Source organism: Drosophila eugracilis, unplaced genomic scaffold, assembly GCF_018153835.1.
Source record: "Drosophila eugracilis isolate 14026-0451.02 unplaced genomic scaffold, ASM1815383v1 contig_2154, whole genome shotgun sequence".
NCBI lineage: Eukaryota > Metazoa > Arthropoda > Insecta > Diptera > Drosophilidae > Drosophila > Drosophila eugracilis.
Window position 1 is genome coordinate 8,319,796 of NW_024573038.1, and position 27,137 is coordinate 8,346,932.

The following is a 27,137-nucleotide window of genomic DNA, read 5'->3' on the forward strand; positions in this document are numbered from 1 at the left end:
AAATAACATAAAGATATATATATATATAGAGAATATATAGAATAAACTGGACAATTGGAAAACATAAACATTCAAGCAACGGGGAATCGAAGTGCCATAGTGAAACGCTAGTGTATGTTCGATCTGTTTAGTCAATATATAAAAACATACGACATATCGCCAATTAAATAGATATATATATATATATTAATATATATATAGAAAGAGAGAGAGAGAGAAATAGCAGAGATAGTAGAGATAGTACCACCGAGGAGGAAGCCACAGAGATAGCATCGACAATATGACAATATCGGGCGGCAATCAACATAATAACAATGCAAATCGCAAATATGAAAAACTCATTAAGCAGCCGCAGCAGATGCAATTTGGAACGTCCGTGACCGGAACCCAAACGGATGTGAATTCTGGCCGAGATGCTGATGCGAATGATGCTACCGATGATGCCGCCTTTGTCCAGGACTTTAACAATTTCAATAAGCATTTCGGCAATGGCCATCATGCCATCATCACAGATCGCACAATGCTGCTTTCGCCATTGGAGGACGATGTCACCACCAATACCGCCGGCATTGTCACGTACAAGGGTAAATCGAATGGAAATGGAAATGGTCATGGGCATGGGCATGGGAGTATCAGCCTGGATTTCAACAGCAGCAGCAGCAGCAGTCCTACCTCATCAACGTCAATTGGCGGCAGTGGAACAACAACTCACCTGAAAGGCAGCGGACTCGGTGGCGGCCACTCGGAGCCAGGCGGTTGGATGTGCCATTGTTGTAATTTAATTGCACGTCGCTGCTTTGGCTTCAACGTTCGACGTTGTGTCCTGGCGCTTTTGGCCATTACGGTGGTTAGCATTTTCTACTACACGCATTATGTCGATACGGGCGTGTTTAATGGGTGAGTACTACTACCAGCGGATGGAATGAATCAAAGAGTTTGACCTGTGACCACCTTTGACCTCCGGGATGCAATGCGATTCAAATTGCGGCCTGATTGGTTTTTAGAGGGTGAAAGGAGATTGAGTTTGTCTGACAGGGATTTAGGGGGTTTTGAAATTGCATTTTGGTATGTCAAAGATAGGTTTAAAATTCAGAAAATATTCAAAAATGTTTTAGGAATAGATAACCCTTAGGGCTTAGTGGAAACGTAGACTTCTAGAATACCAAAAGAAACCATTTTAAAGCCTTGTGTATAAATTTTCAAAGCAGGAAGAGGTCTCGGATCAGGTGTTATTGGTTCAGATCAAAACGCTTTTCCAATCATGTCCCTTAACCCTATTTTTTCGGGCCATTTCAGCGGGTTTTTATTCTTCTCAAGTGGCGTCGATGGCGGAAATGCACTTCATGTCTGCGCGCTTCTCTGCTCTGCTCACTTTTTTGTGGGCCATGAATGTGGGAAAGCGTTTTGTTCAGCGCCGTGTTTGATTGGATTTTTGTTGTTTTTTTTGTTCATTTTCAAGTGGTTTACGAGGGTGGTGGGTGGTGGGTGGCAGCCAGGGGGGTGAATTGTTTTCAATATGCTGCAAATTAAATTAAAACAGGTGTGTGGCTGGCCAAAAAAAGGGAGAATATAGCGAAAAAAGCTATGTGTAAATTGAAAAAATGTTTATGGCAAGGGGAAAAACCCTTTTTATTTTCCTCTTAAACGAAAAGTCATGTTGCGTGGCGGAGATTTAAAAGCAATTTTCAATCCCAAATTTCGGTTAGCTGACGCGAAAAACTAGTAGTTAAATTTTAATATCTTCTATGTGCTGCTCAAACTTTTAAGTCCCATTCAATTTTTTTAGTGCCCCAAAGTTTCACCTGGTCGCCCTAACAACCTTTTCGCAAATCATCAAGCGATGGGTTTTCTTTTTCTTTTTTGTGTTACTCTGCAGCGACAAATAAAAGAAAGGAAAGGAAGGGAAAGTTTCATTCTAGCCATTGCTATCGACAAGTTCCACTTTTGCTTGAGTTCAGTTCAACACCTTTTTGGTTGGCTTCATGCTCAGCTCAAAGAAAAACCCAGCCAGCAGGAGCAGGAGCAGGAGCTGAGCACCTGGGGTTTCTTTTTCGGCTTGCCGTCGCTACTCCATGACATACTCGAGAATAAAACTCATTTGGTGCCAGCTTCTCGCATAGGTTGAACTCCGAAGTGGTACTTGAATGGAGCGGGGGAAAAAATGGTTGGAAAAGCGTGAAAAATATTGCTCATAATTGTGAGCGGCGTAACTAAAGAAGCTTTCCGTTGGCTGTTCGCACTAGTTTCCCCCCCCCAACAGCAATGTGTTCTTTTTTGGTGATTATTGTGCGAGAGTTGAGTTCTGAGTTTTGGAATGGCTTTCTTCCTAGAAGGGGAGAGGGAGAGGAGGGGTGTATATTAAATTTTTCTCATGAAATTTTTAGCTTTGGCAGCACAGTTATTTTTGCTCACCTGCCTGTTAGCTGCTGTTAGCTGTTAGCTACTTTTGCGCGCAATTATGGTTTACAAACAGAGTTCCACCGAAAAAACCACCCCCCTCCCTCCCCCCGCCCATTTCATTTAGCCCGCAGTAGTTGCACAAACAAGCAGCGAAGTTTTTGATTACTTTCATCAAGCGTTGCCAAGGCAAGATTGCTGCAGGACTTGCAGTTGGTTGCGTGGGTTGAGTTCTTGTTTTTAGTTTCTCCTTTCTTACTTTTCAACACGCCAGCTATAAACCAAAAAAACAACAACAACAGAGAGAGAGTCCTGTTCTTATCCTTTCGGTAGGTAAAATGTTATTTACATTTTCCAAATGCCAGTTGATTATTAAATATTTACCCTGGTCGGGCACTTGAAATTTAATTTACGGCCCAGGACTGTGGCAAAGTTCATTAGTTGGCTAAGTGGGTTACCATCAATCAGGGCCAAAAAGGTCCTGCCGTCTATATTGAATAGCCCAAGTCCGAGTCCGAGTAATTGTAGACGACATGAGGGTGTGTGTGCGTGTGTGTGTGTCCGTTTGATAAATTTTAATGAATTCAGATGGCCCAACTACATGATTGTTGCATGCGTATGGCTAAAGTGGGCGAGTGTGCATGTGCTGCCGAGTAGTTACACTGAGAGAAAGGAGTGCTTAGTGGAAAATTCACATTTTGCTAAGAAATGTGTGAATATTTCTCGAGAAAATTGTCAAATTTGGTTTAAATTTGGAATGGCATTTCTATTATTTTTTATTTCTATTTAAATTGCATGAACTATGACTACTATGAAACGTCCTTTCAAACTTGAAAATGTATGGACCATTTTTTTTTTTTCAAAAATTTTTGTTGTTATAAAATGTCATAACTCGTATTAATTCAATTCCCAGTAAAACTGCACCCCAAAAAAGCCTATATTGGGACATTTTTAGCAAAATTAGATTATCTTACCCCTTATAGAAAATCCGAAAATTTGTTATCTCAAATTTTCTCCTTAAAATGACAGAAATTTGTCCATAACTCAGCCAATATTGGTCCGAATACGGAATCCCATATCTCGTTGAGCTCGTCTTCAAATTCCTAAACGAACTGTATTCATAGTTTAGAAGGCCACATTTTTGCCATTTCCCAAAAAAAGATAATGTTACCCCTATCAAAAATGCAAAAATTCGTTATCTCAAATTTCCTCCTCAAAGAGACAGTATTATGTCCATAACTTGGCCAATAATGTTCCGAATACCGAATGCCATACGTTGATAAGCTTGTTTTCAAATTGCTGATCGAGCTGTGTTCACAATTTAAAATTAAAATTTTTGCCAATTTTGATAAAAAAAAAAGATGATGTTACCCCTTATTGAAAACCCGAAAATGGGTTACCTCAGATTTTCCCCCAAAATGACTGAATTCTGTCCATAACTTAACCAATAATTGTCCGTTGATTTTGTTTTCTAATTCCTAGCCGAACTGCATTCACAGTTTAAAATGTTAAATTTTTACAATTTTGATGATGTTTCCCCTTATTGAAAATGTTAGAGTTAGATTATCCCAGATTTTCCCCTCAACATGGCCGTATTATGTCCATAACTTAGCCAATAATGGTCCCAATATAGAAAGTTATACCTCTATGAACTCGTAAATTAATTTCCAGCAAAATTGCATTCAAATTTGAAAGAGTACATTTTTGACCATTTTTTTTTTTTAAATTTCAATGATGTTACCACTTATTGAAAATGCAAAAATTTGTTATCTCAGTTTTTCCCCTCAAAATGACAGAATTATGTCCATTACGTAGCCAATAATGGTTTGAATATGGAAAGTTATACCTCGTTGAGCTCGTTATTGAATTTCTGACAAAGCTGCATTCAAATCTAAATTAGTAAAATTTTGACAATTCTTTGCAAAAAATGATGTTGTTAGCCCTTATGAAAACAATGCTAAATATGGTTAGCTCTCATTTTTCCTCCAAAAGTTAAAATCAATTTTTTATAAATCATCCAAAATGTAACAAAAATATTTAATTTTTTTAAGTGCCTGGTCGTATTTCTTATGGTTATTCGTCTGTTACGTGCAAAATGCGGAAACAAGTGACGTGCCAAGTTTAAAGCCAGCTCCTCTCCCCCTCTACATCTGCAACTGGGAGGGTGTGTGTATATGTAGGGGGGTGTATAAGGGCGGTTTGTGGGCGTGTCCTGCATCCTGGCTTTCACTGCTCCGCATCTGAGGTTGCCCCTGTGGCCATAGACGCCAGTCCAAAGTCTGATGTGCGTGTTTGTTTATGCTGTCTGTCATTATTTGCACTCGCACACCCACACAAAGCCAGTACTAGGATCACCTATACACACATACATATGCATAAATGCATTTGTTTTTGGTGTGGCTGCAGTTGTTGTTGTTGTTGTTGCTGCTTGGGCTGCCTTTGTAGGTGCAAAACGCATTTTGACAAAATGCAAACGTACGTGATTTGCATGAAACTGAGTGACTGACAGAGAGAGTTGGCACAGGAAAGGGGGTGGTAAGGGAAGAGCAGGGGCAAGTCCTAGTGTCAGAGGAATGGACAGCTGGAAACACCATCCTGACACGCCGGCAATAATTGATTTGTAATGCAAAACCTGACAAAACTCACTGCTCTCTACGAGAATGCAATGCAATTTACATGCATTTCTAAAAACATTTAATTTCTAATTCCGCATTTAAATGCAGTGCCAGCCAGTAAGAGAATTCTGTTTTTATCAACGAAAATTGGATTACAAACTTTTAAATAGTAAATATTTTAGATGTTTTGGGTATTCCTAGGCAGCGATCAATTTACATAAATGCTAATATTAGATTTTACAATGATTGTTACGAGTATTTAAGAGAAAGCAGATGGTAAGGGTGGGAATGTTGCTGTTGCTAGAATTTTGCTATGATTAAGTGATGATGATGAAAGTGCTAAAATAAAATATAGAAATATTAGTAAAAACACACAGCTAAAAACCACTTTCATTTAACTCTCTTTACCATTAGTTGAAATTTGAAAATTTCCCTCTGATTTACTTGGCTAATTTCGCTGACAAATGCATTTATTTAGCCGTTATCCTGGAACTGCTCTTCCGACTATCTGGTCGCCTGTCACGTGCAATCACAACGGCTGTCACCAAATAAACACGTATATATAAACACACTATGCTCTACACATACTCTCCAGATATAACATATATACCTATATATAGAGACCAACGTATGCGTTTAGTTAGGAACATTATTTGCTTTGCGTGTTAAGTGCGATAAATGCAATTTGATGTTAGAAGTGTGTGTTGGGTTGTGTTGTGTTGTGTTTTGTTTTTTCCGCAGGACGAAAGCTGCCACAAGCTGGAAACTAAAACTGCACTAAAAACGCCAAATGGCTTCGATAATCAACACATAAATTACTGGGCCCGAGTCGAGTAATTTGAGCGTAAACACAGAGAGAGGGCGAGTGACTGTTTTCTATTTGCGTTGTACATGACGTATACGTGATGTGATTCACATTTGCGTGCATTAATTGACTAAATATTTTAATTGAAAATGCGATTATAAGCGACAAATGGCCGACGGTCATATATGCACATCGATTGGGCCATGGACGTTGTTAAAATACGATTACATCTGCGTATTTGCACAAATCCATGCGGCAAAAAAAAGGGGGAAAAAAGAAAGGAAATACCAGTTGGATGGCCCCGTTGTCTGCGTGTCGTCGTCGACTCCTGCGAAATGCAATAAATAATTACATTTATTTGCTTTAAATGCAATTACAAACAAACAAACAAAAGGACAGGCAGACAGCAGCTCGGCGACGCCTTTTGCATATCCCTCGCCGTCTGCCAATTTTCCGGCACCCGCACCGCGTGACTTGCCTCGACTTTTTCACTGTCTCCACCTCTTCGGGTTCACAGTTCATTTGGCCAGAGCTGTGTCCAGCGTCCAGCATCTCCCAGCGGGTAGTCCTTTTCTGCCATGTACCTGTCTGTGCCTGCCTCGTCCTGCCCTGACATTTTCCCACTCATTTCCCGTCTGCAATTCAATTGAACTTGCCTTGCCTTGCTTGATTTATTTAATTAACTTTTTTTTCGCCATTTCTTTTTTTCTTTTTCTTTTGTTTTTTTTTTGCATGAACATTTCCCTCAGCAACGACGACGAGCCCAACCGCAATCGTTGAGTCGTCGATGTCGAGGCTTTATTTCAAGTGTTTTCATCGGTTCCCATTCCATGTAGTTTTCCATCCTCATTGTTCTTAAGTGGCCGCCAGCCGGGGAAAATTCTTAATGCTCGAATTCGAAAATATGCTGCGAGCTTAACAAAAAGGGAAAATACTCGTACTCGAAGCACAATGGCCGCTTGCAATATTATTCAATTTGCCATTATAGCTTTATCCCAAAGTAAACCTTCTCGCAGGGGGGCGGGGAAATGTCCGGTAATGCGAGTGTTGGTTTCCATTATGAGACAATCTGCATAATGAAAGATATTTACAGGAATTTAAACTATATTTGAGATCAGGATAAGAGTTTAATATTAGTTATCAAAGCATTCAAAGTAATCATATCACATTCTTGAATAAAAATACTTCTTCCTTTCATATAAAACTTTAACTTTTGTCAAACATTAAAGTACTTTTTAAAGTTACTAAACTGCACAATCCTAACTTGTCCCCTTCACCATATAAAGCAGATAAAAGCGAAACAGTTTATTGCCAGGACATCCCTTTCCAGGGTGGGTGGGGGGTGTGTTCAAGCCACAATGACAGAGCAATAATGTTGGATCCGCTATTACAGCAGTCTTGGCTGGAAAAGTAAACGTTTTCCCTGCACTCCAGTTTAATTTACTTTATACTGACATTGACAGGCTTTCGACCACAAATCGCCAGCGATATTTTGCTGGCCAAAAGCTGCGCTTAGTTTACCCAACCATTCAGCCAGCCAGGCTAGCTCATTTCGCTGGCACGCTCCGCTCTGCTCTGCTCTTCTCTCTTTGCTTTTACCATTTTTGTTTAAGTGGCCGCTTTGTCTTCTTTCCCCCGAAGTTTGGTTTGCTTTTTGCATTTGCCCAGCACTCTTTCTTTTTTTTGTTTGCCTTATTCATTTTCCTTTTTCTATATAGTATATATATATATATATATAGAAAGAGAAAGAGAGAGAGAGAGAAAGGGAGAGAGAGAGAGAGAGTTTTTCGAAAAAGGGGAACTAAATATTTTTTTGGGTTACTTTCTGTCCTTAGATATCCCTTTTATATAGCTTATACACATATCCTTGTGCTAGATTCGCATTTTATTATGCATTTGCTGCGGCGGCTGTGGTTGCCCTGTTTTTTTTTTTTCGTTCGGTGAAAATCTGCATTACGTATGCGACCCGTTGGCCGCGCTTTTCTCCGTTTTGCGGCTGCTGCATTTGCTACTTTGCAAATTTATTACAAATTTTTACATACGATTTATTGTCTGAGCAGCACTGCCTGCCCAGCAGCTCGTAGTCATATTCTGGGGCCATCCCATTGTTGCAAGAGGAAAAGCTTTAAAGTTCCAGTGGGGGGGACTACGTATACGTAATGTATATATACATGCTGAGCTCACGGATTCAATAAAACCGTCCCCGCGTCATGTCTTTCAACTTGACTAATAAGCCTTGGCCACGCTCATGGCCGTAAGCCTTTTTCCTCTGCTGTTTTCCGCCCCCCTCGCCACACTTTTCCGGCAGCTTCGTTGACAGTGCAACATTTGCAAGTGAGAGAGCGAGGAGCAGGCTGCTTGCCAAGTTTGTTGCACGCCCGCATAAATAACACGTCGCAAATGCATAAACTGACTTTTTGTTGCCTAATTTATGCAGCACAAAAGACGAAAGTACGACCCTGTGAGCCCGCCTCCTGGCTACTCCTTCGCCTCCTTGGCCAACGGAAACGGAAATTTTGTGCTGTGCACAAATAAATCAGCGAACTGAGAGGCCGAGGCCAAAACAGAACAGGTTGCACGAAATGCAAACGAGAGAGAGGGCTGAGCAGGCAGCAAAAATTTCTTCATCATGATGCCGCAGGTCTTGGGCAAGGATCAGGAAACGCAAAAAGTTTTTCCCCAACGCTGATCAACTATGAAAACGTCCTGTAAAAGTAGCGAAAAGTGGAAAATAGTTACTTTGTTTGGGGTGGGGGGGTTGAAATTGATGAATAAAGAAGGAAAGTAGATGTGAGTAAAGGAAAATGATAATCAATATAGGGACAAGGGTCTTAAGACCAACTTTAAACTATATTTTCAGCCATAAATAGGTGTTATGTAATTATTAGCTTTTGTTTATTACAACTTTTCTATAAATTATTTAAAGGATAACCTTCTTCGAGCTTATATTTCACAGCCTTCTACCTATTAATAGACTTATGAATAACAAGAATTTTATTGAAAAACTTTTCCTACAAGTTGCTGTCAGTTCATCCAGAATTTATTGCTTATTAACACAAGAGACAAAATGAAAGAGAAAAGCAAAACTTCAATTAAAGTGTGATTAAAAGGGAATAAATTATGGATTTAAGACACGGCCTCTTTGTTAATGAAGATATCTGATTACCACTGTTAATTAATAAATAATAGAAGAGAAATTCACAGACTGAAAAGGATTATGTTACCTTTTTTAGGTTTTCCAAAAAGCAAATTAAAACAGAAACATCAGAAAAGTAAAATTTGAAATCGGAGAACCACGTACAAAGTTGAGTTTAAATAACATTTTATTTTCCGTTTTGTGCTGGCCACGTTTTGAATGTTCTACCAAAAATATTTCGTTAACTCACACAAAATTCGCATAAATTTGACATGCACTTGGAAAACTAAAATAGGGAAACTTCTATGTTTTATATTTATGGCTAATGTTTTGATTTACCGAGTGCCTGCCCTCGCATTATATGCCCTGCCTGTTTATAGGGCATTTGGGCTAACAAAATAAAAAGGAAAAAGGAAAAACTTTCTTTTCTGATATTTTTGGTGGACCTACCTACCTAACTGGTCGTGTGTGAGTTTGTTTCTGTGTTCGTTTCCTATCTAAATATTTTGTTTTGGCAGTGCAAAAGTTTTGCCAGCCTGCCAGGGATCTAGGATACATGCCCATGTCCTTTCTCAACCACCCACACCCCCCAAATTTTTGTAATGCAAAAAGTATTTACAATTTGCAAGGCAGCTACAGTTAGGACCTGCCTGCAGGATTCTCTTTCTGCAGATTGCTGGGTTTGGTGGGGCTTGGGCTAATAGGTTTTTGTTAATTTTAGGGATTTCACATGAAAGGCGCTCAGCAAAGGGATTTTACACATGTTGCCGCTTTCACCTAAGCGCTTTCACTACTACTTCTTGTTTTTCCTTATTATTATTTTCTTCCTGTTGCAATGGACTGGCTGGCCTGCCGTGCTAAAGGTTAGGCGAAAACTACAAGGATATGTGGAAATTGCTAAGCTTTATAATAAAACGCTCGACTCCTTATATATCCTTCAGAAGGATAAAGCACAGAGGTAGTAGTAGTAGAGAGAGAGAGAGAAGGTCTGCCTGATAAAATCTAAATAGAAAAGTTGCCCAGGTCAAAGGTGATTCTCAGGTAGTTTTAGGGCCAAAAACTTTTCCACTCCTATGAGAAAACTTCTGACCCAAACACCACCCATACATAGAGATAGAGAATGAGACTACTGACAGAGGGCCAAAAGAGTAGAGTTGAGACTGCTGCTCACAAACTTACATTAGATAGCTCAGTTTTCAGCTCGTTGGTTGGTTTGTTAATGAGCCGCATTGTTGCCTTTTAAAGAGGACCAAGTTGAGGAGCCCAAGGACCCAGGAACACCATGCAAATGAAGATATGTGAGACAGGCCTGGGGATATGACCCGCTGACTAAGAGCACTGTGGGAAAGATACAAGTTATTTTGATGATTGGAATGTTAAAATATGTTATGTGTTGCTTTTACTTAGGCAAGGTTTATAACTTCCTTGTACAGGAGTACCTTGAAAATTGATAAAGGATAATGTTGGCTGGGCTTAATGATCGCTTTATCAGAGCTGCCAGTCAAGTTAATAAACTAAAGATAATCTTTCTTTCCTTACACTGAGAAGTGCTTTTTACACTTGTTAAATCTAAAAAGGGTTTTATTCTTTATGATTTTAAGATACTACATGACTTCCTTATTGTAGTTTTTAACATAAACTTAGGCAACCTTAAGTTAAAAGTTCATAAAATTTCTCATTTAATTATTCTCCGTGTAAGGCATAACAAGAACGGTATTGGGAGACAGCTGGCTGTTGGCTTTTATCTTGTGGCAGCCAACAGGCAATGGCAATGGCAACGGCAAAAACGAAACATCAAGCCAACGCTAACGACAACCGCCAACGATGTTTGCATATTACGCATACGCAACGTTGTCGCGTATCTCAATTTGGCTGCCGTTGCCACATTTTCCCCTACCTTCCTCCCACTCTTCCCCTGCTACTACTTCATACTTTTTGGCCTGCAACATGCGGTGTTGTGTCACTGGCATCTCCCTATTTCTGGCTGTTCCTGCCCCAACCCCCCATCCAGCTTCCACCGAAATATCCCCTGCAAGCATTCGGTCGACAAAGCAAATACAATAAATGAACGCCGGCAGCGCCTCATCGTCTTGTTCTGGAGCGGAAGAAGAACAGCTCTCCACTGGCAAGTTTGCCGCCTCTTGCTTATCTGCCCCCCTCCCCGCGCAACAAAATGTTGCATTTCGGGACTTTGTGTGCAGTTTGCCATTTTATTATTTTCAGCATATTTTTTTATGCATGAGTTTTTCCTCTGACAGCTTGAAGAGTCAACGTCTCTCTGCTCTTGCTTTATATCATTTAATTGCTTTGGTAAATGTTTAAATATTTGAGCTTTGAGGGGGTTTCCCGGGGGGGAGGGCTGTTCTAGAAAAGGTAACCAAACAAAGGAAAACATTTGGATTAAACTTAAACTTAGTTGACGGTGGCTTAGGAGGGAGACTTGTGAAAGGGAATTCTACAAGAAAGAAAAGAAACTAAATTGGATTATTAATTCTCTCTCCGTCTTCTCTTTCAGACTCATCCAACGCGACACTCATCCCGCTCCCATCATCAACTGCCGCATGATCAATGCGGGTGGCAAGCACGTCCGAGATGCCTCACCAGCGCCCGACCATCGTTCAGAGGCTCGATTACGCATCGATCCCAAGGTTCTCGTTTTTGTGGAAACCACATATTCCGGCTTGGGCAGGGACATAGCCGAGCTGCTAGTCTACAATCGGATCAAGTAAGTTTTAACATGGCAGGGCAAAAGAGAAATCATAGACAATTAGCTCTGGCAAATTTGCATAATTGCAAAGGCAGCGATGCGGCGATAATTATTACACTCAAAGTAACTGGGAAACGGAAGTGGCAGCGTAACCAACACCAACCCAGACGCCAGACACACACACATAGACAGACACAGACAGAGAAAATGAATGGCGAGTGCCAAGTGAGGTCCTCCGGACTCTGGACTCCGGAATGCTCTATTTTCCTCTGTTCCGCCTGTTCCTTTTGCTGTGCAGCCCCGGCCATTGTCAATGTTGACCCAATTTGGGTAGTTGGCCATAAAAAGGCAGGTTATGAAATTAATGCCAAGCTATGCAGCTCTGCAGCTCCTCCTCCTCCTCCTCTTTCTTCTCCTATCCACTCGCCTCTGTGCTCTGTGTCTCTGACCAGCTGGGGAGCTGCTCCTCTTTGCCGCTGCGGGCAACCAGCAAAGCATTCCAGTTTAATTGGCAACTTATGCTTTTGTGGTCGAGTGGCTGGCCTGCCAAACGGTGCCGCATCCCGAGCATCCTTGCCGGGGCATACCATCCATATCCATCCAGCACATCCATCTGGACTTGGAGAGCTCAGGCGGAAGTCTCGTTTTCTCTGGCCAATGTCTCACCTGCCGCCCCCGCCTGCTACCTACTTACCTACAGACATCTCATGGCTCGTATGGTTCCCCTTGCTTCTCTTGCTTCTCTTGCTTCTCTTGCTCCTCTAGCCAAGTCAGCAGTTTTTCCCCATGCCAGAGTAGCCTGAAGTCGGCCAACAAAGTGCTGAACTTCAAGGAGCCGTTGGAGTCCCTTAGGGATGACTGTAAGCCATAAACACACAGAGTCTGCCGGCAATGTTGCATAATTCGAGAGCATTTTAGTATCTTATATGTTCACAATTAATTTAGGTTTAGTTGGAACTTAAGTATTGGAGATTTTATAAGTGCTGTGTGGCAAGCAAAATTTAAACTTAATTTGGTTATGAAACCAAAACCTTAGACACTTTCTCTAAACTTGTAGAAGTTTGACTTACTAATCCGATTTTTCAGATCAATAATCTTTCTTTAAAGTCTTAAGTAGCTAAAAAAACATAAGTTGTTTCCAATTTTCAATTATTATTCAACATTTAAGACCGGATAAACCCTTAGGGTATTTCAAGTTTCCTATTTTCGTGGCCCCTTTTTCGTTGCCTACCTTCTGGCGCACAAAGAGTTATTCTTTCCTTGGTTTATGCCTTTGTAATTCGCCTGTCGACCACTGCCTTGTGCTGGTTTGCTTCTGTGTGTGTGTGTGTGTGTGTGTTGTCTGTGTGGGTGGTGGGTGTTGATCTGAGTGTTCTCCCAGTAGGTGTGAGCCTGTCGAGTCCGCCCAATTGGTTAACCGCAGTGACCGCAGGATGCAGCCTCCTGCGAATAACCGCAATTATTATACCAGCTGCACTTTGGCACTTTTGGGGCGTGGCTAACTTTTCAATACCATTTTTATACAAGCATTTTCTTTCGTTTCGTTTTTTTTCTTCTTCACACTCTTTTGAAATGCAGACGATGCATGCATGTTTGTTGTAATTGTGTAAAATTGCGGAGGTTTAGTAAAAAAGGGCAAGAAGAAAATGGTTTATGTGGAGGAGGTGGAGGATGTAAGAAGCCCGAGGCGAAAATTCTGTGCTCTGTGCCTCGCCAAAAGTCAAAGGGCAAAAATTTCAATTTGCCGCAGCTTTTGTTGATGTTGTTTGGACTCCTTTGGCTTTTGTGTTGTATAATTAAATTTTGTCGTTATGGCACAAGGAAAACTAGATGCTGCTCCTCCTCCTTCTCTTCTCTTCTCTTCTCTTCTCTCTCCTCTCTGCTTCTACTTAGCATTTGGTCTAAGACTTACTCTCCTTACTCCTTCAGCAGCAGACAAGTGCTTGAACTTTAATGAGATTTCAAGTACAAATAGCAACAGAACAGCACTGGCATTCAGTCAGCCGGAGAATCAGTCCCCTTCATTTCATTTCACTTCCCTAACTGAAAATCCCCTCCCCACCCCCTCCCTCTAACCAGTTGAGTAATGCCAACCATTGTCTCTGCCGCGTCTCTGTAACCAAATATGCAGGCGAATGACTCTCATGACCTAATCAACTTGGCCATATGAGCAGGGGAGACGGGAGTCGGGAGTCGGGAGTATCCGGGTGGATCCTTGATGCCTGCCATTACTCCCGCTGCTTATCAATGACTTCATTAGTGTACTCTTCAGTGACTAGTCTGCTTGTGCTGCTGCTGCTTCCTTGGGGTTTCGGGTACTACAAACTTTGCCCCAAAGCCAAGGAAGGGGGCAACAAATTTCATTAACATTACCATCTCATTATTGCTGATGACTTTTGTGAGGGAGTTGAAGTGTATGCATATCACAGAACCGAAAAGAGAACATAACAGATGAGTACACAGGAGGAAAACTATCTAGTTTGATGGTAAGATCTTGTACGGGGTTTAGTTTAATGTAAAGTCAAAATCAAAAATCATGTTATGGAAACTTAAAATGGCATTGACCTAAGGCATGAACTTGCCTTTTATTTGTAAACTTATTTATGATTATTAAAGATTAATGAATGGTAAATTGTAGAGCTAGCTTAGGCACAACTTTAAGTTATCTTTTCTTGCTTATGCTTAACCCATTAAAACACAACTTTAAATTGCTTGTATTAAAAGCCCACTTCCACTTTTTCCCTGTGCATTAAAGCGGCAGAAAGATCGCCCTGTGGCATATGAAGTAGTTTAAGTTTGTTGCAACTGCCTGAAGCTGTACAACCCCACCGCTGCCACACACACACAAGGCCCAGGCTCAGGCAATCAAAGTTGTCGCTGGCGCCATGGCAGCCATTATTGAAATGCGTCCCATGGAATTGAAGTGCGTGGACGGGACGCAGGTGCATTCTCAACGGTTCTATATCTCTATGGGTATGGGTGTATCTGTCTCTTTGCCACGGCAATCCTAGAGTTCGCAGCTTTTCCCCATTATCAATTATTTATGAACCGAAGCGACGCTGCTCATTGCTCCCAAGTTGCCACTCAATTAGTCATGAAAAATTCACTCCGTGACTTTCCAAGTGTTGCACTTGACGTATGCGTAATGTGCTGCTGCTACACCAAAGCATAGAATAGAACTAACACACACACACACACACACACACAGACTGTCGTTAAATTTATTCAATATTTGCCTTCTGGACTCTGGCTGCATTTTAAGTAGGTAGAAAAATCTGAGATTTGCCATCTTACTAATGGACCTTGGCTACAACGCTTTTCGCTTTGTTATCGCTGTGCTGCCGCTGCCCTTTTAGCCGCTCCAATTAGCCTGGCCAATTGATTGATTGCCAGCTTTTCGGGTGCTCCCTGTTCTTTCCCTCATTTCCTTTTTTCTTCTTCTTCTTCTCATTTTTCTACCCAAACAAATGGCCCAACGTTGTACATACAAATTTCTGGCCAAAAGCCGCGCGCGCCAGCAAGTATGCAAAGTTTTTGGGAAAAGTTTTTACGCCCGGATTGCTGCCATTTGTAAGCTGGCCAGCCTCCAAAAAAAGCAAAAGGGGAGGGGTAAGGCGGAGAATAGTGAGTGTTAGAAGCAAGTTTTGTGCCTCTAATGCGCCGTGAAATTCTAATGAAATTTTCTAAGGTAATTACGCGGCCCAAAAGACATCGCCTCAATGGTGGTGTATGCCATGCCACCATCGTTTATTAAATTGCCATTTATAATGTGCACAAGGCAACGTTCAGTTGGTGGGCGTGTGTATGCGCGTAATAGCTACTTAACCTTATTTTCAATTTTTGATTGAGGGAGGGGTTAGTGGAGGTTAAGGAAGTCAAGTCAGGCGGTTCAGGCTGACTGAAAGTCAAGTCAGCAGTCAGCACACGGAAGTCATCAGCAGCCTTGTTATCATTTGAACCAAGGGTTCCCCCATGCTGTGCTAGGGCGTGTGTGTGTGTGAATAATGTAGCATGCTTTTGTGGTGGCTCAGCCCCAAAAACTCAGCGCTCATCCTTTCGGTTATTCCGGGGCGCTGATTGCGCCACTGGGAGCCCGAACTTTTTAAAACGCGAAATGGCAAAAGGCGAATAACGAGAACACCAGACCCAAAAACCTACTCCTACCTCATCCTTAGCCCATACCAGGCCAACTGACGTCAATTCGCGCAGACACATGGCAAGCGCCATAAACAGGCACCACAATTGGAAGCTTGCCATGGTAGGGAAAAAGGACTTGGCTAGAGGACTTGGCTCCCCTTTTTCCCAGGGATTCCTAGCTTGGGATCTGCTCCTGCTAGCAGCTCTTGCCTTCGCTGAGCTCGTCATAATCACACCCTTTTCGCCAATGTTTACTTTAATAATGTCGCGGAAAATTTTTATTTTCAATTTTTCACAAGTCAATGGAGTTTAACCAGCCACCAAAGGCTGACTACCGACTATCTGTGGTGGTGCCACAGTGGAAGCCAATGGGTTGTGAAATTGTATAATCCGTCTCAGGAGATTGCCGTTTTATCATTTATAAATATTCAATAATAGAGTTAAAGAGAAAGTGGTTTAGATTTCTAGAGAAAATGAAAAGTGAGATTGATTTGTTTAAATTTTAAACTTAATAAAACAAAAATTGGTTTTATGCTCTTTTATAAAATCCCTTTAACTTGTCTTTATTCTTAATAAAAAAACCTCACAGAAGCTTCTTCTTAGAAAAGTCAAGCGTTTTATCCCCCCTCAGCTATCAATCCTGAATGCCACTTCCTTTTTAATAAATTAAATAACCTGACAAGTTGAGACTTGAAATTCCATTTCCTTTCTAATTAAAAATTCCACAAATCCAATTTGTATTTTTCTAAGCCCACAAAATGGCTGAGTCCCCATGAATAAAAATGTTTTTGTTTGTTCGTTTTAAAATATTGAAAATTCCATTTGGTTAGCAATTAAAAATTCCACAAATCTGAATTCAATTTATAAGAATCGTTGCATTAAGATTTCATAGAAATGTTTTCCACTGTTTAGGCCACGACAATGGCCATACAATATAGTCCCCATATATATATATACGACGAGCAATATGTGTCTGGTCTTTATATTTTTGTTCCCTTGTGTTTGTGTTTGTGCTGGGGTAAAAAAAAAAGAAAAAAATAGGAAAAAAATATTTTTGCTCTAGCGCTTGGCACGTGACGCGGCAGTTCGAGTTGCTGTTGTTGCTGGCTGCTGAGCACAGAGATTGTTCCCGCAACCTTTAACCCCCCCTGTGAAACCCCCCATACCATCCTACGCTCATGTTTTGTGTGACAAGTTGGCTTTTTGCTGGGTCTCTCTTGTTGTTGTCGCTTGTTGTTATACTACTTTTCTTCTCATTCTCATTCTTTTCTATTTTTTTCAACAAATTGGTTATTTTATTGAATTACTCAAGCAGCAGGAGGTAGCCCTCCCTCTCCTTCTCCCTTCATGCCTCTGACTTTCTCGTCTGGCTTGCGTGATTATATTGGCCTAAACAGGAGTAGCAAAGGGAAGCAGACAGGGGTAAGTGGGTGGAGCTCACAAGTCGCGACTTTAAGGACATTGCCTTTGCGTGTCTCTCTCTGTGCTTCCCCTCCTTCTTGCCACTGGTGTGGTGTGTATGTGACTTAAGTAGTTTCGCCGCGTATAATAAATTTTCTAGTTTAAACTCATTTATTGCCCTAGTCGTCGTCGGTGTCGTAGTCGAAAGGATGAAAGAATGGATTGCGGGCTGAATGGGCGTGGCCTAACGATTTCAACTCCTCCCAACCGATGCCATATAATGGCCATTTGTTGTATAATTTTCACATTGTTTAGTGTCCCGAGCCAGAAGTAACTTCCGCTTCTTAGCACAGAGAGTGCTGCTACCTCCTCTCTTGGGTTTTTATTTATGATATATAGATTACTCAGCGAGTTGCTAAAGTAACGGCCAAAGTGCTTTCTCTCGGGTTAAATACTTCCCATTTCAAGTGTAGGAGGGTGTAGCAGCGGGGTTAATTACGTTTGAAAATTATAGGCTACCGGGGAAAATGTCTTAATACGCGTGGAATTAAATTGGAAATTCGAGGGGGAGAAACTTTAACCCTGTAAAAGATGAACAGAAAGCCTTGTGGTTTGTTTTATTAAGGGGATATAATTGAGCTCTAATTAAATATTTGAAACGTAGTTACTGGTATTAAGTTCCTTTTTTAGATATATTTGAATATAAACATCCCTCAGTGGGTTAACAACTTGCCGTAGCCCTCAGATAGATACAAATCAATCGCCTCACACTCACTCACCTGGCAACTAATTGGCACACGTGTCGCCCCCACAGCACATCTAATCAAGTAATCAGACAGTCCATGGCCTTCGCCGTTGCGTAATTGCATCATTACTCACAGCTAATAAGCTGAAACTTTGCCTCAAGGCGCAACTTTTGCCATTGCCTACTTTTTGGCGGCCATCTGTCGGTGGTCGGACCTGATGTGCTCTTATGGCAGGGATCAAATCACCTGGCTAGCCGCAAAATGGCTTTAAATGGGCTCTGGCCTTGGGCAAAATAAATGCTTGTGGATTTTCTTCTTCGATTAAAGGAGGAGGACTATCTGCGTTGATCTTAAGGTTATGGGTGGGCTTAGGTACATAGAGAAAAAAAGGATGAAAGATTATTTATTTTTAAGGATTTTTAAATGAAAAGTGACTTTGTGTTAGCAGCAAGATAACTTAAGAGAAACACAACTTGACCAAATTTAAACAGAAAAAAAATTCCATTTCAATTTCAAGAATGTTTCCTTGTTTTCGCAAGGATTTCCAGTGGCTCCAGTGCCGGAATCTCTATTTGCGATTTGCCCTACAGCTTAATTTCCTGACGCAAATATCAACAAGGCCAAGTGAGATGCGATGCGCCGCTAAGATGAAGCCAGCCGGCGGCCCCAAAGCGCTCTAATGAAATTACAACGCAGTTTGGTTAGGGCTGCAGGAGGAGCGGTGGTGTGATAAGGGGAAGAGGGATCATTGGTGGTATAAAGCGGAATGTGGCAACTGCTCACCCCTGTAAGCCAAAGTGGCAGTGGGAAGTCAACTAAAACTAAGCTCATTTAATGCGTTGCATAAGCGACAAGCGTGAGCGGGCCGACAAACATGGGCAAACACCTACAGGCAGAGACAAACACACACACACATACATACAGTATACCAAACACAGACAGACAGACAAACAAACAGGGAAACACCTAGGAACCGGAAATGGAGACAAGAAGGAGCAGAAGAAGAAAAACAGGTTCACGCGCACACGCCGGCATTTGCACTTTTACGTTTATCCCGAGGATAATTTAACACTCCATACAAATGCAAACAAATGAGCGGCAAGGCAAGGCAAGTCTCTCCCTTCTGCCCCCTCTAACCCCCCGCTCACTTTTACATACGTTTGTGTAAACCAGTTACAAAAAAAAATACAAAGAAGAGCAGAAAAAACAACATTTATTTACTTGCAAGTAATACCCGGTAATGGGTTTTTAAAACAAATCCGCTGCGGGCCTGTAAATGAACTTCTCTCTTTCCGTCTGGCAATTAAATTTCAAATATCAACACACAAACACACACACACACACATATATATATATATTTACTCACACACCAAGGGAAAGTGTCATTATATAGTTAATTAAACAAATATTTTGTGCAGATAAAACGCTTTAATTAATGCTCTTACAGGACTCGAATAACCTAGCAGAAGTTCGCATTAAATTTACCCAAACACCTGAAAAGTATGCAATGAAAATTCTTTTCGTGCCTGTGTGGCTCGTTTTGGGGCCATTTTGATGTGGGTCGTTTCGGGCCACTCGGTGGCTTTGCTATGCTATCTATGGCAGTGGGAATATATTTTTGGACTAACAAAAACCATAATCTACATGCTTCTGAATCAAAGGAATTTTTGGGTAGAACATTAAATTAGAGTTTGGATTTTTTTAAACAAGAAACAGCACAGGAAAATATTGATTAGGCTTAAGAGTACGTTGACTAAGCTTGTATTTATTATAATTTAAGGCTTTCAGCTTTAATAGTTTGCAAACATTCTTTCCCCTTTTCTCCAGGTCATCTCCCCTTCGAGCACGATTCTCAAACTTAATTTACCTCTTTATGCGACCTTTCTTTTTACATATTTCGTCCACGAGCTGTCGCTGGGCGTGCGATTTTTCAATATCCGGGCGGAACATAAATGACCACTTTGATGGGCTTGCTGCAGAATCCCGCCCTTCACTCCTCAAATGAAGAGAGAGAGAGAAGGGACCCCATGCCGTGTGACACATGGTCTCGTGTTGACGCGCCATAAAATATGCAATGCATGCAGTGTGTCAGCGTTTTAACCATCCAACCACCCAAAAGAGCCACCTCGCCTGCTTGCTCCACCTGATTTTATTTTCCAACTCCAATAACTCAGCAGGTCGCGAGCGGACCAGGCCAAAAGTCATTTCGTTTTTTGTCAGGCCCATCGCACAAAACTATCAATAATATGCCACGCCCACCAGAAAGCAACCCATCCAAATGTATATATATATATTTGAGAGATATATACAGCGAGCCGTTTCGGCTCAGCGGAGCACCACATTCAGACATATATAAACTGTTTTGCTTTATGACTTTTATATGCAGCCGAGCGGTTGCGGGGGCAGTTGCAAATATTTTTAATATGCTTCGGCGAATGTGTGGTAGGTTAAAAAAAACGAAATAAAAATGCTTACAATGGCTGCTCCATTGGGTTCTTTTTTTTTAACTTTACGTTTCGGGGTTTTTACGTGTGCTGGCTGCCCCCTTAAATGTTGGAAACACCGCTTGGCATATTGAATAAAGTGGACAACATTTTGCCGAAGGATCGGATCTCTGTTTTGGGTTTTTGGCCACGGTCATGCGGGGCTTTGGTTTGTTTAGCTTTAAAATCCACTAAATGGCCGGTCATGGCAATAACAGGATGTGGTAGATGCAGGATCCAGGATGCTGGCTGCTGGCTGCTGGCTGCTGGCTGCTGGATTTTGACTGCTCGATGCAGGATATACGCAAAACCAAAACCGACATTTGGTCCGCAGTATGCATATGCATTCGTTCGGCCCCAAAAGAGAAATGCACAGAGACAGACATGAAATTCAATCAATTGGAAATTCCATATCAGTGAAAATATTTTAATATTTATGCAAAATATTTACGCACATGCAAAGGGAGAGCAGAAGAAGTGGCAATAGTAGTAGTAGTAGCAGTAGCAGAAGTAGCTGTAGGGATGGCAACGTTTAGCAGGTTTACCCAGCGAAAATAATAATAATATTGAAATTGATTTTATTCATAAGGACGTTGAATATTTATGCAACCGTGTTCAATGTAATTATGCCATTGGTTTGGTTGTTGTTGTTGTTTTTTTTCACTTCTGGTTATGAAAATGGAAATGAATAACGCATGGCATAGGTAAATGTGGATTAAATTAAGCATTTAAAGCTGAGTGCGCCGAGATTTATGCTATGATTTTTTGTGTCTTTACTCGTTAGAACAATCTAAAATCAAATGCAACTCACGTTTGGTATTTTTTTGGTATTGCAATTGCAATTGCAATTGCATTTTGCGAGTGCAGTGTCAACCATTCTATATGGCTTGTCATAGCCAACCGCTTTTGACATCGGCCTGTCAAATGCAGCTCTCTCGCTGCATTTGTGCAATCCAAGAAGGATTTCGTTTGTCTCATTTCGCCCCCATACCCTCAATGAATGTCACATTTGACAAGCACTTTCTTCCATGCTTTCTTTCTTTCTTTCTCTATCTATCTGTCTATCTATCTAACTGTGTTGGCTCCTTGCAACGCCATCTTTGCTTGCCATGTTGTTTCTGGTTTGACAGTTATGGCACACAAATGTTGTTCTGTTTGTGATATGCCAGTGGTTGCTGTGTGTTGGTGTTGTTAGTGTTGAAAACATTCTTCAGTTTATTGTTCTTCTAAACGATGGCATTTTAAATTTGATTGTTAATAAAAGTTAGAAATTAAAAGAGGGTTAATTGAAAGGTTTTTCTAAGCAGCAAGATGATAAAAACATATACTAAATGACGTGTCATTTAAGAAGCTTATTTAACATCTTAATATATATAATTATTTACTTATATAATACTAAAAAATATCTTATTCTCCTCCCCCATGCAGATACAAAATCGAAGTGGCCGGCAAGAGTCTTCCCGTTCTCACCAATCTGGACAAGGGCCGTTATGGCGTCATTGTGTTTGAGAATCTGGACAAGTACCTCAACATGGACAAGTGGAATCGGGAGCTGTTGGACAAATATTGTCGGGAGTACTCCGTGGGTATTGTGGGCTTCGTGAGTCCCAGTGAGGAGACACTAGTGGGTGCCCAGCTTCGGGACTTCCCATTGTTTGTAAACACAAATCTGAGGTTAAGAGATGCCAGCTTGAATCCAGCTTCATCGGTGCTGCGATTAACACGAGCAGGGGAAACCGCATGGGGAGCCTTGCCCGGAGATGATTGGGCGGTTTTCCAGCATAATCACAGTACCTACGAGCCAGTGGAGTGGGCCCAGAGAAACACCCAGGAGTATCCAGCGGATAGTGTGGGTCAAGTGCAGCTGCCTCTGTCCACTGTTCTTCAAGATCGGGGCCACTTGGATGGGATACAGAGAGTGCTCTTCGGGAGCAGTTTGCGCTTTTGGCTGCATCGTTTGGTCTTCCTGGATGCCCTGAGCTATCTAAGTCATGGCCAACTTAGTCTGAATCTAGAGCGTATGATTCTGGTGGATATCGATGATATATTCGTGGGAGAGAAGGGCACTAGGCTGAGGCCAGATGATGTGAGAGCTCTGATAGCCACGCAAAAGAATATAGCTGCCATGGTACCTGGTTTCCGGTTCAATTTGGGCTTCTCGGGGAAGTACTATCATCATGGAACGAGGGAGGAAAACCTCGGAGATGATTTCCTGCTGCAGAATGTCCAAGAGTTTAACTGGTTCTCGCACATGTGGAAGCACCAGCAGCCCCATCTGTATGATAACCTAACCCTCCTGATGGCAGAAATGCACTTAAACTACGCCTTTGCCGTGGATCATAATATACCCACGGATTCGGGTTACTCCATATCACCGCATCACTCGGGCGTTTATCCAGCCCATGAATTACTATACTTAGCCTGGAAGAAGGTGTGGAATGTGAAGGTTACATCCACGGAGGAGTATCCTCATCTGAGGCCAGCTAGGTTAAGGAGAGGATTCATCCACCGCAATATCATGGTGTTGCCCAGGCAGACATGCGGTCTCTTCACCCATACCATGTATATTGATCGGTATCCCGGGGGAAGGGATAAACTAGATGAATCTATACAGGGAGGAGAACTCTTCCAGACCATAGTGTATAATCCCATTAATATCTTCATGACCCACATGTCCAACTATGGATCAGATCGTCTGGCTCTGTACACATTCCAATCGGTGATCAAGTTCCTGCAGTGCTGGACCAATCTCAAGTTGGCCTCAGCTCCGCCAGTTCAGCTGGCCGAGATGTACTTCCGTTTGCATCCAGAGGAGGTGGATCCCGTCTGGGGTAATCCCTGTGATGATGTGCGGCACAAGAAGATCTGGTCGAAGACCAAAAACTGCGATTCACTGCCCAAGTTCTTGGTGATTGGTCCACAGAAAACGGGCACCACTGCTCTGTACACATTCCTATCCATGCACGGCAGCATAGCGAGTAACATAGCCAGTCCGGAGACCTTCGAGGAGGTGCAGTTCTTCAATGGGAATAACTACTATCGAGGGTTGGATTGGTACATGGACTTCTTCCCCTCGGAAACGCTGCCCAATACAAGTTCTCCGATGCCCACGCAGCTGGGATCGCCCAGGTATATGTTCGAGAAGAGTGCTACCTATTTCGATGGCGAGGCTGTGCCGAAGAGAACTCATGCTCTGCTGCCGCATGCCAAGATCGTTACGATCCTGATATCACCGGCTAAGAGGGCCTACTCCTGGTACCAGCATCAACGTTCCCACGGCGATGTTATAGCCAATAACTATAGTTTCTATCAGGTAAGTTGGGACTCATCTAGGCATTATTTATAGCTCTCTCTCTCTCTCTCTGCTTATTTTCTGGTGAATTTCCTTCAAATCCTCAAGTAAACTCCATAGAAAACTATAATTAACTCGCCTCATTGCTTGCTTTTAAGAACAAACTCTGCCCCCCTTGATTGATATCCATTCGATACGATATCAACCGAAGCGAATACAAATTCCCCAAATTGCAATTTCTTATCTCGCAGTTTGAGAGGGGGAAAATGAAAAGAAACATTTAAGCAAACAGGAAAATTCATTTGGGTTCACCTCAAAAGAAAATCGAGAAAAACAAAACACAAAATAAATGTAGGAAAATCCTGTTTTAATTCAAACAACATTTGTGTGTGGGACTTGTGCTGCCGCTGCTCCATTGTGGAGCCACTACCTCACATCCTTGCAACCTCTTTCGTTGATACTTTGGCACATTTCATTTGAATTCCATGCTGGAAAATTTTCTATTTGCACCCGAGGTTGTCCCACAACTAACACATGTACGAATGCCTCAGATTACTCCGCCAGCTTGCTCTGACATGTGTCCAGGTCCAGGCCAAGGCACTCAAAACTCGTACGCCCACTCCTTGAAATTGCCACCCCTTGGGTTACACTTTGAATAAAAAGTGGGTTGTGTGGGAATAAAGAACTCTGAAGGGAATTAAAACAATTTATTTTGTAAATAAATTAAAGGAAATGAAATGGTAAAAGGTTGCAGTCGGAATGACTGGCTTTTAAAAGAGTTTAAAGATTTATTCTTTTGGAGAAATTACTGAAAAAAAAGGAAGAAGAGCTTAGTTCTTAGTTATTTTAAGAACCCAAACCCTTTTCTTTAACTGCATTTGAGTAAACTTTAAGTTCATGTTTTGATATAACACTGATTCCCTGGCATTCCACTTGTATTCTCTTCCACTTTCACCACTTGAACAGGTCATAACGGCAAGCGATTCAGCACCGAGGGCACTGAAGGATCTGCGGAACCGCTGCCTAAATCCAGGCAAGTACGCCCAACACTTGGAACACTGGCTGGCCTACTATCCCGCCCAGCAGTTGCACATCATCGATGGCGAACAGTTGCGACTGAATCCCATCGATGTGATGAACGAGCTGCAGCGCTTCCTGAAAATCCAGCCGTTGCTCGATTATTCAAATCACCTGCGATACGATGTGAAGAAGGGTTTCTACTGCCAGGCCATCAGCGAGAAGCGCAATAAATGCCTCGGAAAGTCCAAGGGACGTCAGTATCCGACGATGGATGAGCGCAGTGCCAAGCTGTTGCAGCGGTGAGTAAAATCGAAATTTGCCACCTCTCCTCCGCCCGCAAAATCCCAAAAAAAAATTCCGAAAAGGTGGGAAAAATCATGAAAAGTTCGAGCCATCAGTCGTGTGGGCCGGGTGGCTCTCGTTGAGTGATTTGGGACAGACAGACAGTCGGCAGGACGAAGGAGCAGCAGCAGCAGCAGCAGCACGGAGGCAGCTGCTTTGAGTGAAGGATTAATGAACATATGTGGGCATGGGCTGTGTGTTTGGGGGACAAAACTCGTCGCTTTTCTTTGGTTTTGGTTATTTCCTAGGGTTTTCCCCATGTTTTTTTCTCTTTCTGTTCATTTCGTGTGAAGGGTATGTGCCACTTTGCGGCCGCTAAAAGTGCACTTTGCTGTACTGCGATTTCCTCGTCGTCGTCGGCGGTGGCATATATGGTATGTGCCAGCTGTTGTCAGTTGACAAGGAAAACGATTTGCCGGGGCCGGGGCAGGGGGGAAATTTTCTAGGCCAACAACCACCGCACACGGAAAATAAACGGAAATGGAGATGGACAGATGGACTACTTTGTGAGGCATTCAACTGGAGTAAATGGGAAATATATCAGGGGAGTTCGGAGTTGAAGTTGGCCATATAAAAGTGCCTCGTAAGCTGGCGAAATTTGTTTCCTAGCGAGAGATTTTCCTGATGATGGTGGGAAAAGGTTGTACGAACATATGGGTAAAACCTTTCTATTTGAATGGGAGTTGTAAAGTGGAAAGTTTATTATATGAAAATAGGATTTCGAAAGTGAAGTAATCTTCTTCTGGTAAAGGTAAGGAGTACTTGGGTATTAGCTGACCAGCTTAGGAGTTGAGCTTTTCTAGTTCTATCATCAAAGTTGTACAAATCTGTTGGGCAAATCCAAATGGTTCATAAAAAACAATCAAGTGGTGGAGGCGGAAAGGAAGCTGAAATAAAATATTCAAAAACTTGGCTAACAAAGAGGTAGGTGCTGCTGCCAAGATAAGTCCCTGACGATCTGCATATTTGTTCTGTCTTTGAGGCGGGCAAACGCGCCCGATTTGAAATTCTAATTGTGCGCCCAGCACTTCCACTGCCTTCTTCCTGCATTTCTGATGGGAAATTTCTATGCTTTTTTTCTCTCTCTTTGGCAGATACTATCTGAATCACAATACGGCGCTGGTGAAGTTGCTCAAAAAGCTCGGCTCGCGGCCAATACCGCAATGGCTCAAAGACGACCTGTCCACGGGAACGTGATAGCAGCTGTTTGTTGGCGGGGGAGGAGGACGAGGAGGAGGAGGAGGTGGCAGCAGCAGCAGCAGCAGCAGCGGCGGCATAGGAGGCATTAAGTATCGCAAATTGCGGGCAAAACTCAGGAAACAGTTGCATTGGCTGCATTTGGCGGCCGAAAATGTGGAAAACGCTCAGCGACGACGACGTCACAACTGACAGAATGAAAATTTGGCGGAAATTCAATGGAAAACCCATCAAACGTGTTTTGTTTTTCACTCTCGGCAGGCTTTTGCAAATGCAAAATTTGACATAAATTAAATCGTTTAAGGTTAAAGTTTATAGAAGTTTAAAGACTTTTTTGACAAGTTTGAGTTTGAAAGTTAAAGTAATTTCAAATTTTATATCTAAACTGATAAATGTAAACTACTTAAGGCCATATTGTTTTAAAAACTTTAAGTTGATGTAAAAATATTTCAAAATTACGTTTTTTCAGTGCAGTTTTGCAAACTCTTGTCGAAAGTGAGAAAAACAACAACAGAACAAGGGCCGCCTGGCTTATAAACAGCTTAAAAGCAGCTGCTGTAGAAAAAAGTTAAAATTAAGAAGGAAAAAATAACATAATTAGTCGCTTTTAACATGCATAAATCTTTTTTGTTTGTTGCTATTGCAGCTAATTAATGTCACTGCAGTTGTCAGCTAAAGTTGTACAGTGGTGTGAGTGTGTATCTATGTGAGTGTGTTTATCTGCGAACATTGTGTAAATAGTCGAGTGTATGAATGTATGAGTATGCTTGGGCATTATAAATTATCATAAATAATATCATGAGGCATCATGAATAAATGCATAAATGCGCTTTGTTAGTTGTTTAATGTTTATTAGTTG

General features: G+C 41.8%; 1 protein-coding gene across 1 annotated transcript; it reads left to right on the plus strand.

The window, feature by feature from the left end:
- On the plus strand, positions 1 to 26,738 carry LOC108114488 (bifunctional heparan sulfate N-deacetylase/N-sulfotransferase). Its single transcript, XM_017225507.2, has 5 exons — positions 1 to 897; positions 11,469 to 11,678; positions 21,856 to 23,740; positions 24,686 to 25,038; positions 26,176 to 26,738. Exons 1-5 carry the CDS (start codon positions 281 to 283, stop codon positions 26,276 to 26,278), a joined length of 3,168 nt encoding a protein of 1,055 aa, XP_017080996.1. The 5' UTR covers positions 1 to 280; the 3' UTR covers positions 26,279 to 26,738.
- Positions 26,739 to 27,137: the final 399 nt, after the last annotated feature.

Bases quoted from the DNA above. Each gene is read 5' to 3' on its own strand.
- LOC108114488 (XM_017225507.2), top strand. From the start codon at position 281: ATGACAATATCGGGCGGCAATCAACATAATAACAATGCAAATCGCAAA. The intron at 11,679-21,855 runs GTAAGTTTTAAC...TCCCCCATGCAG, and splicing joins CTAGTCTACAATCGGATCAA to ATACAAAATCGAAGTGGCCG. The intron at 25,039-26,175 runs GTGAGTAAAATC...TCTCTTTGGCAG, and splicing joins AGTGCCAAGCTGTTGCAGCG to ATACTATCTGAATCACAATA.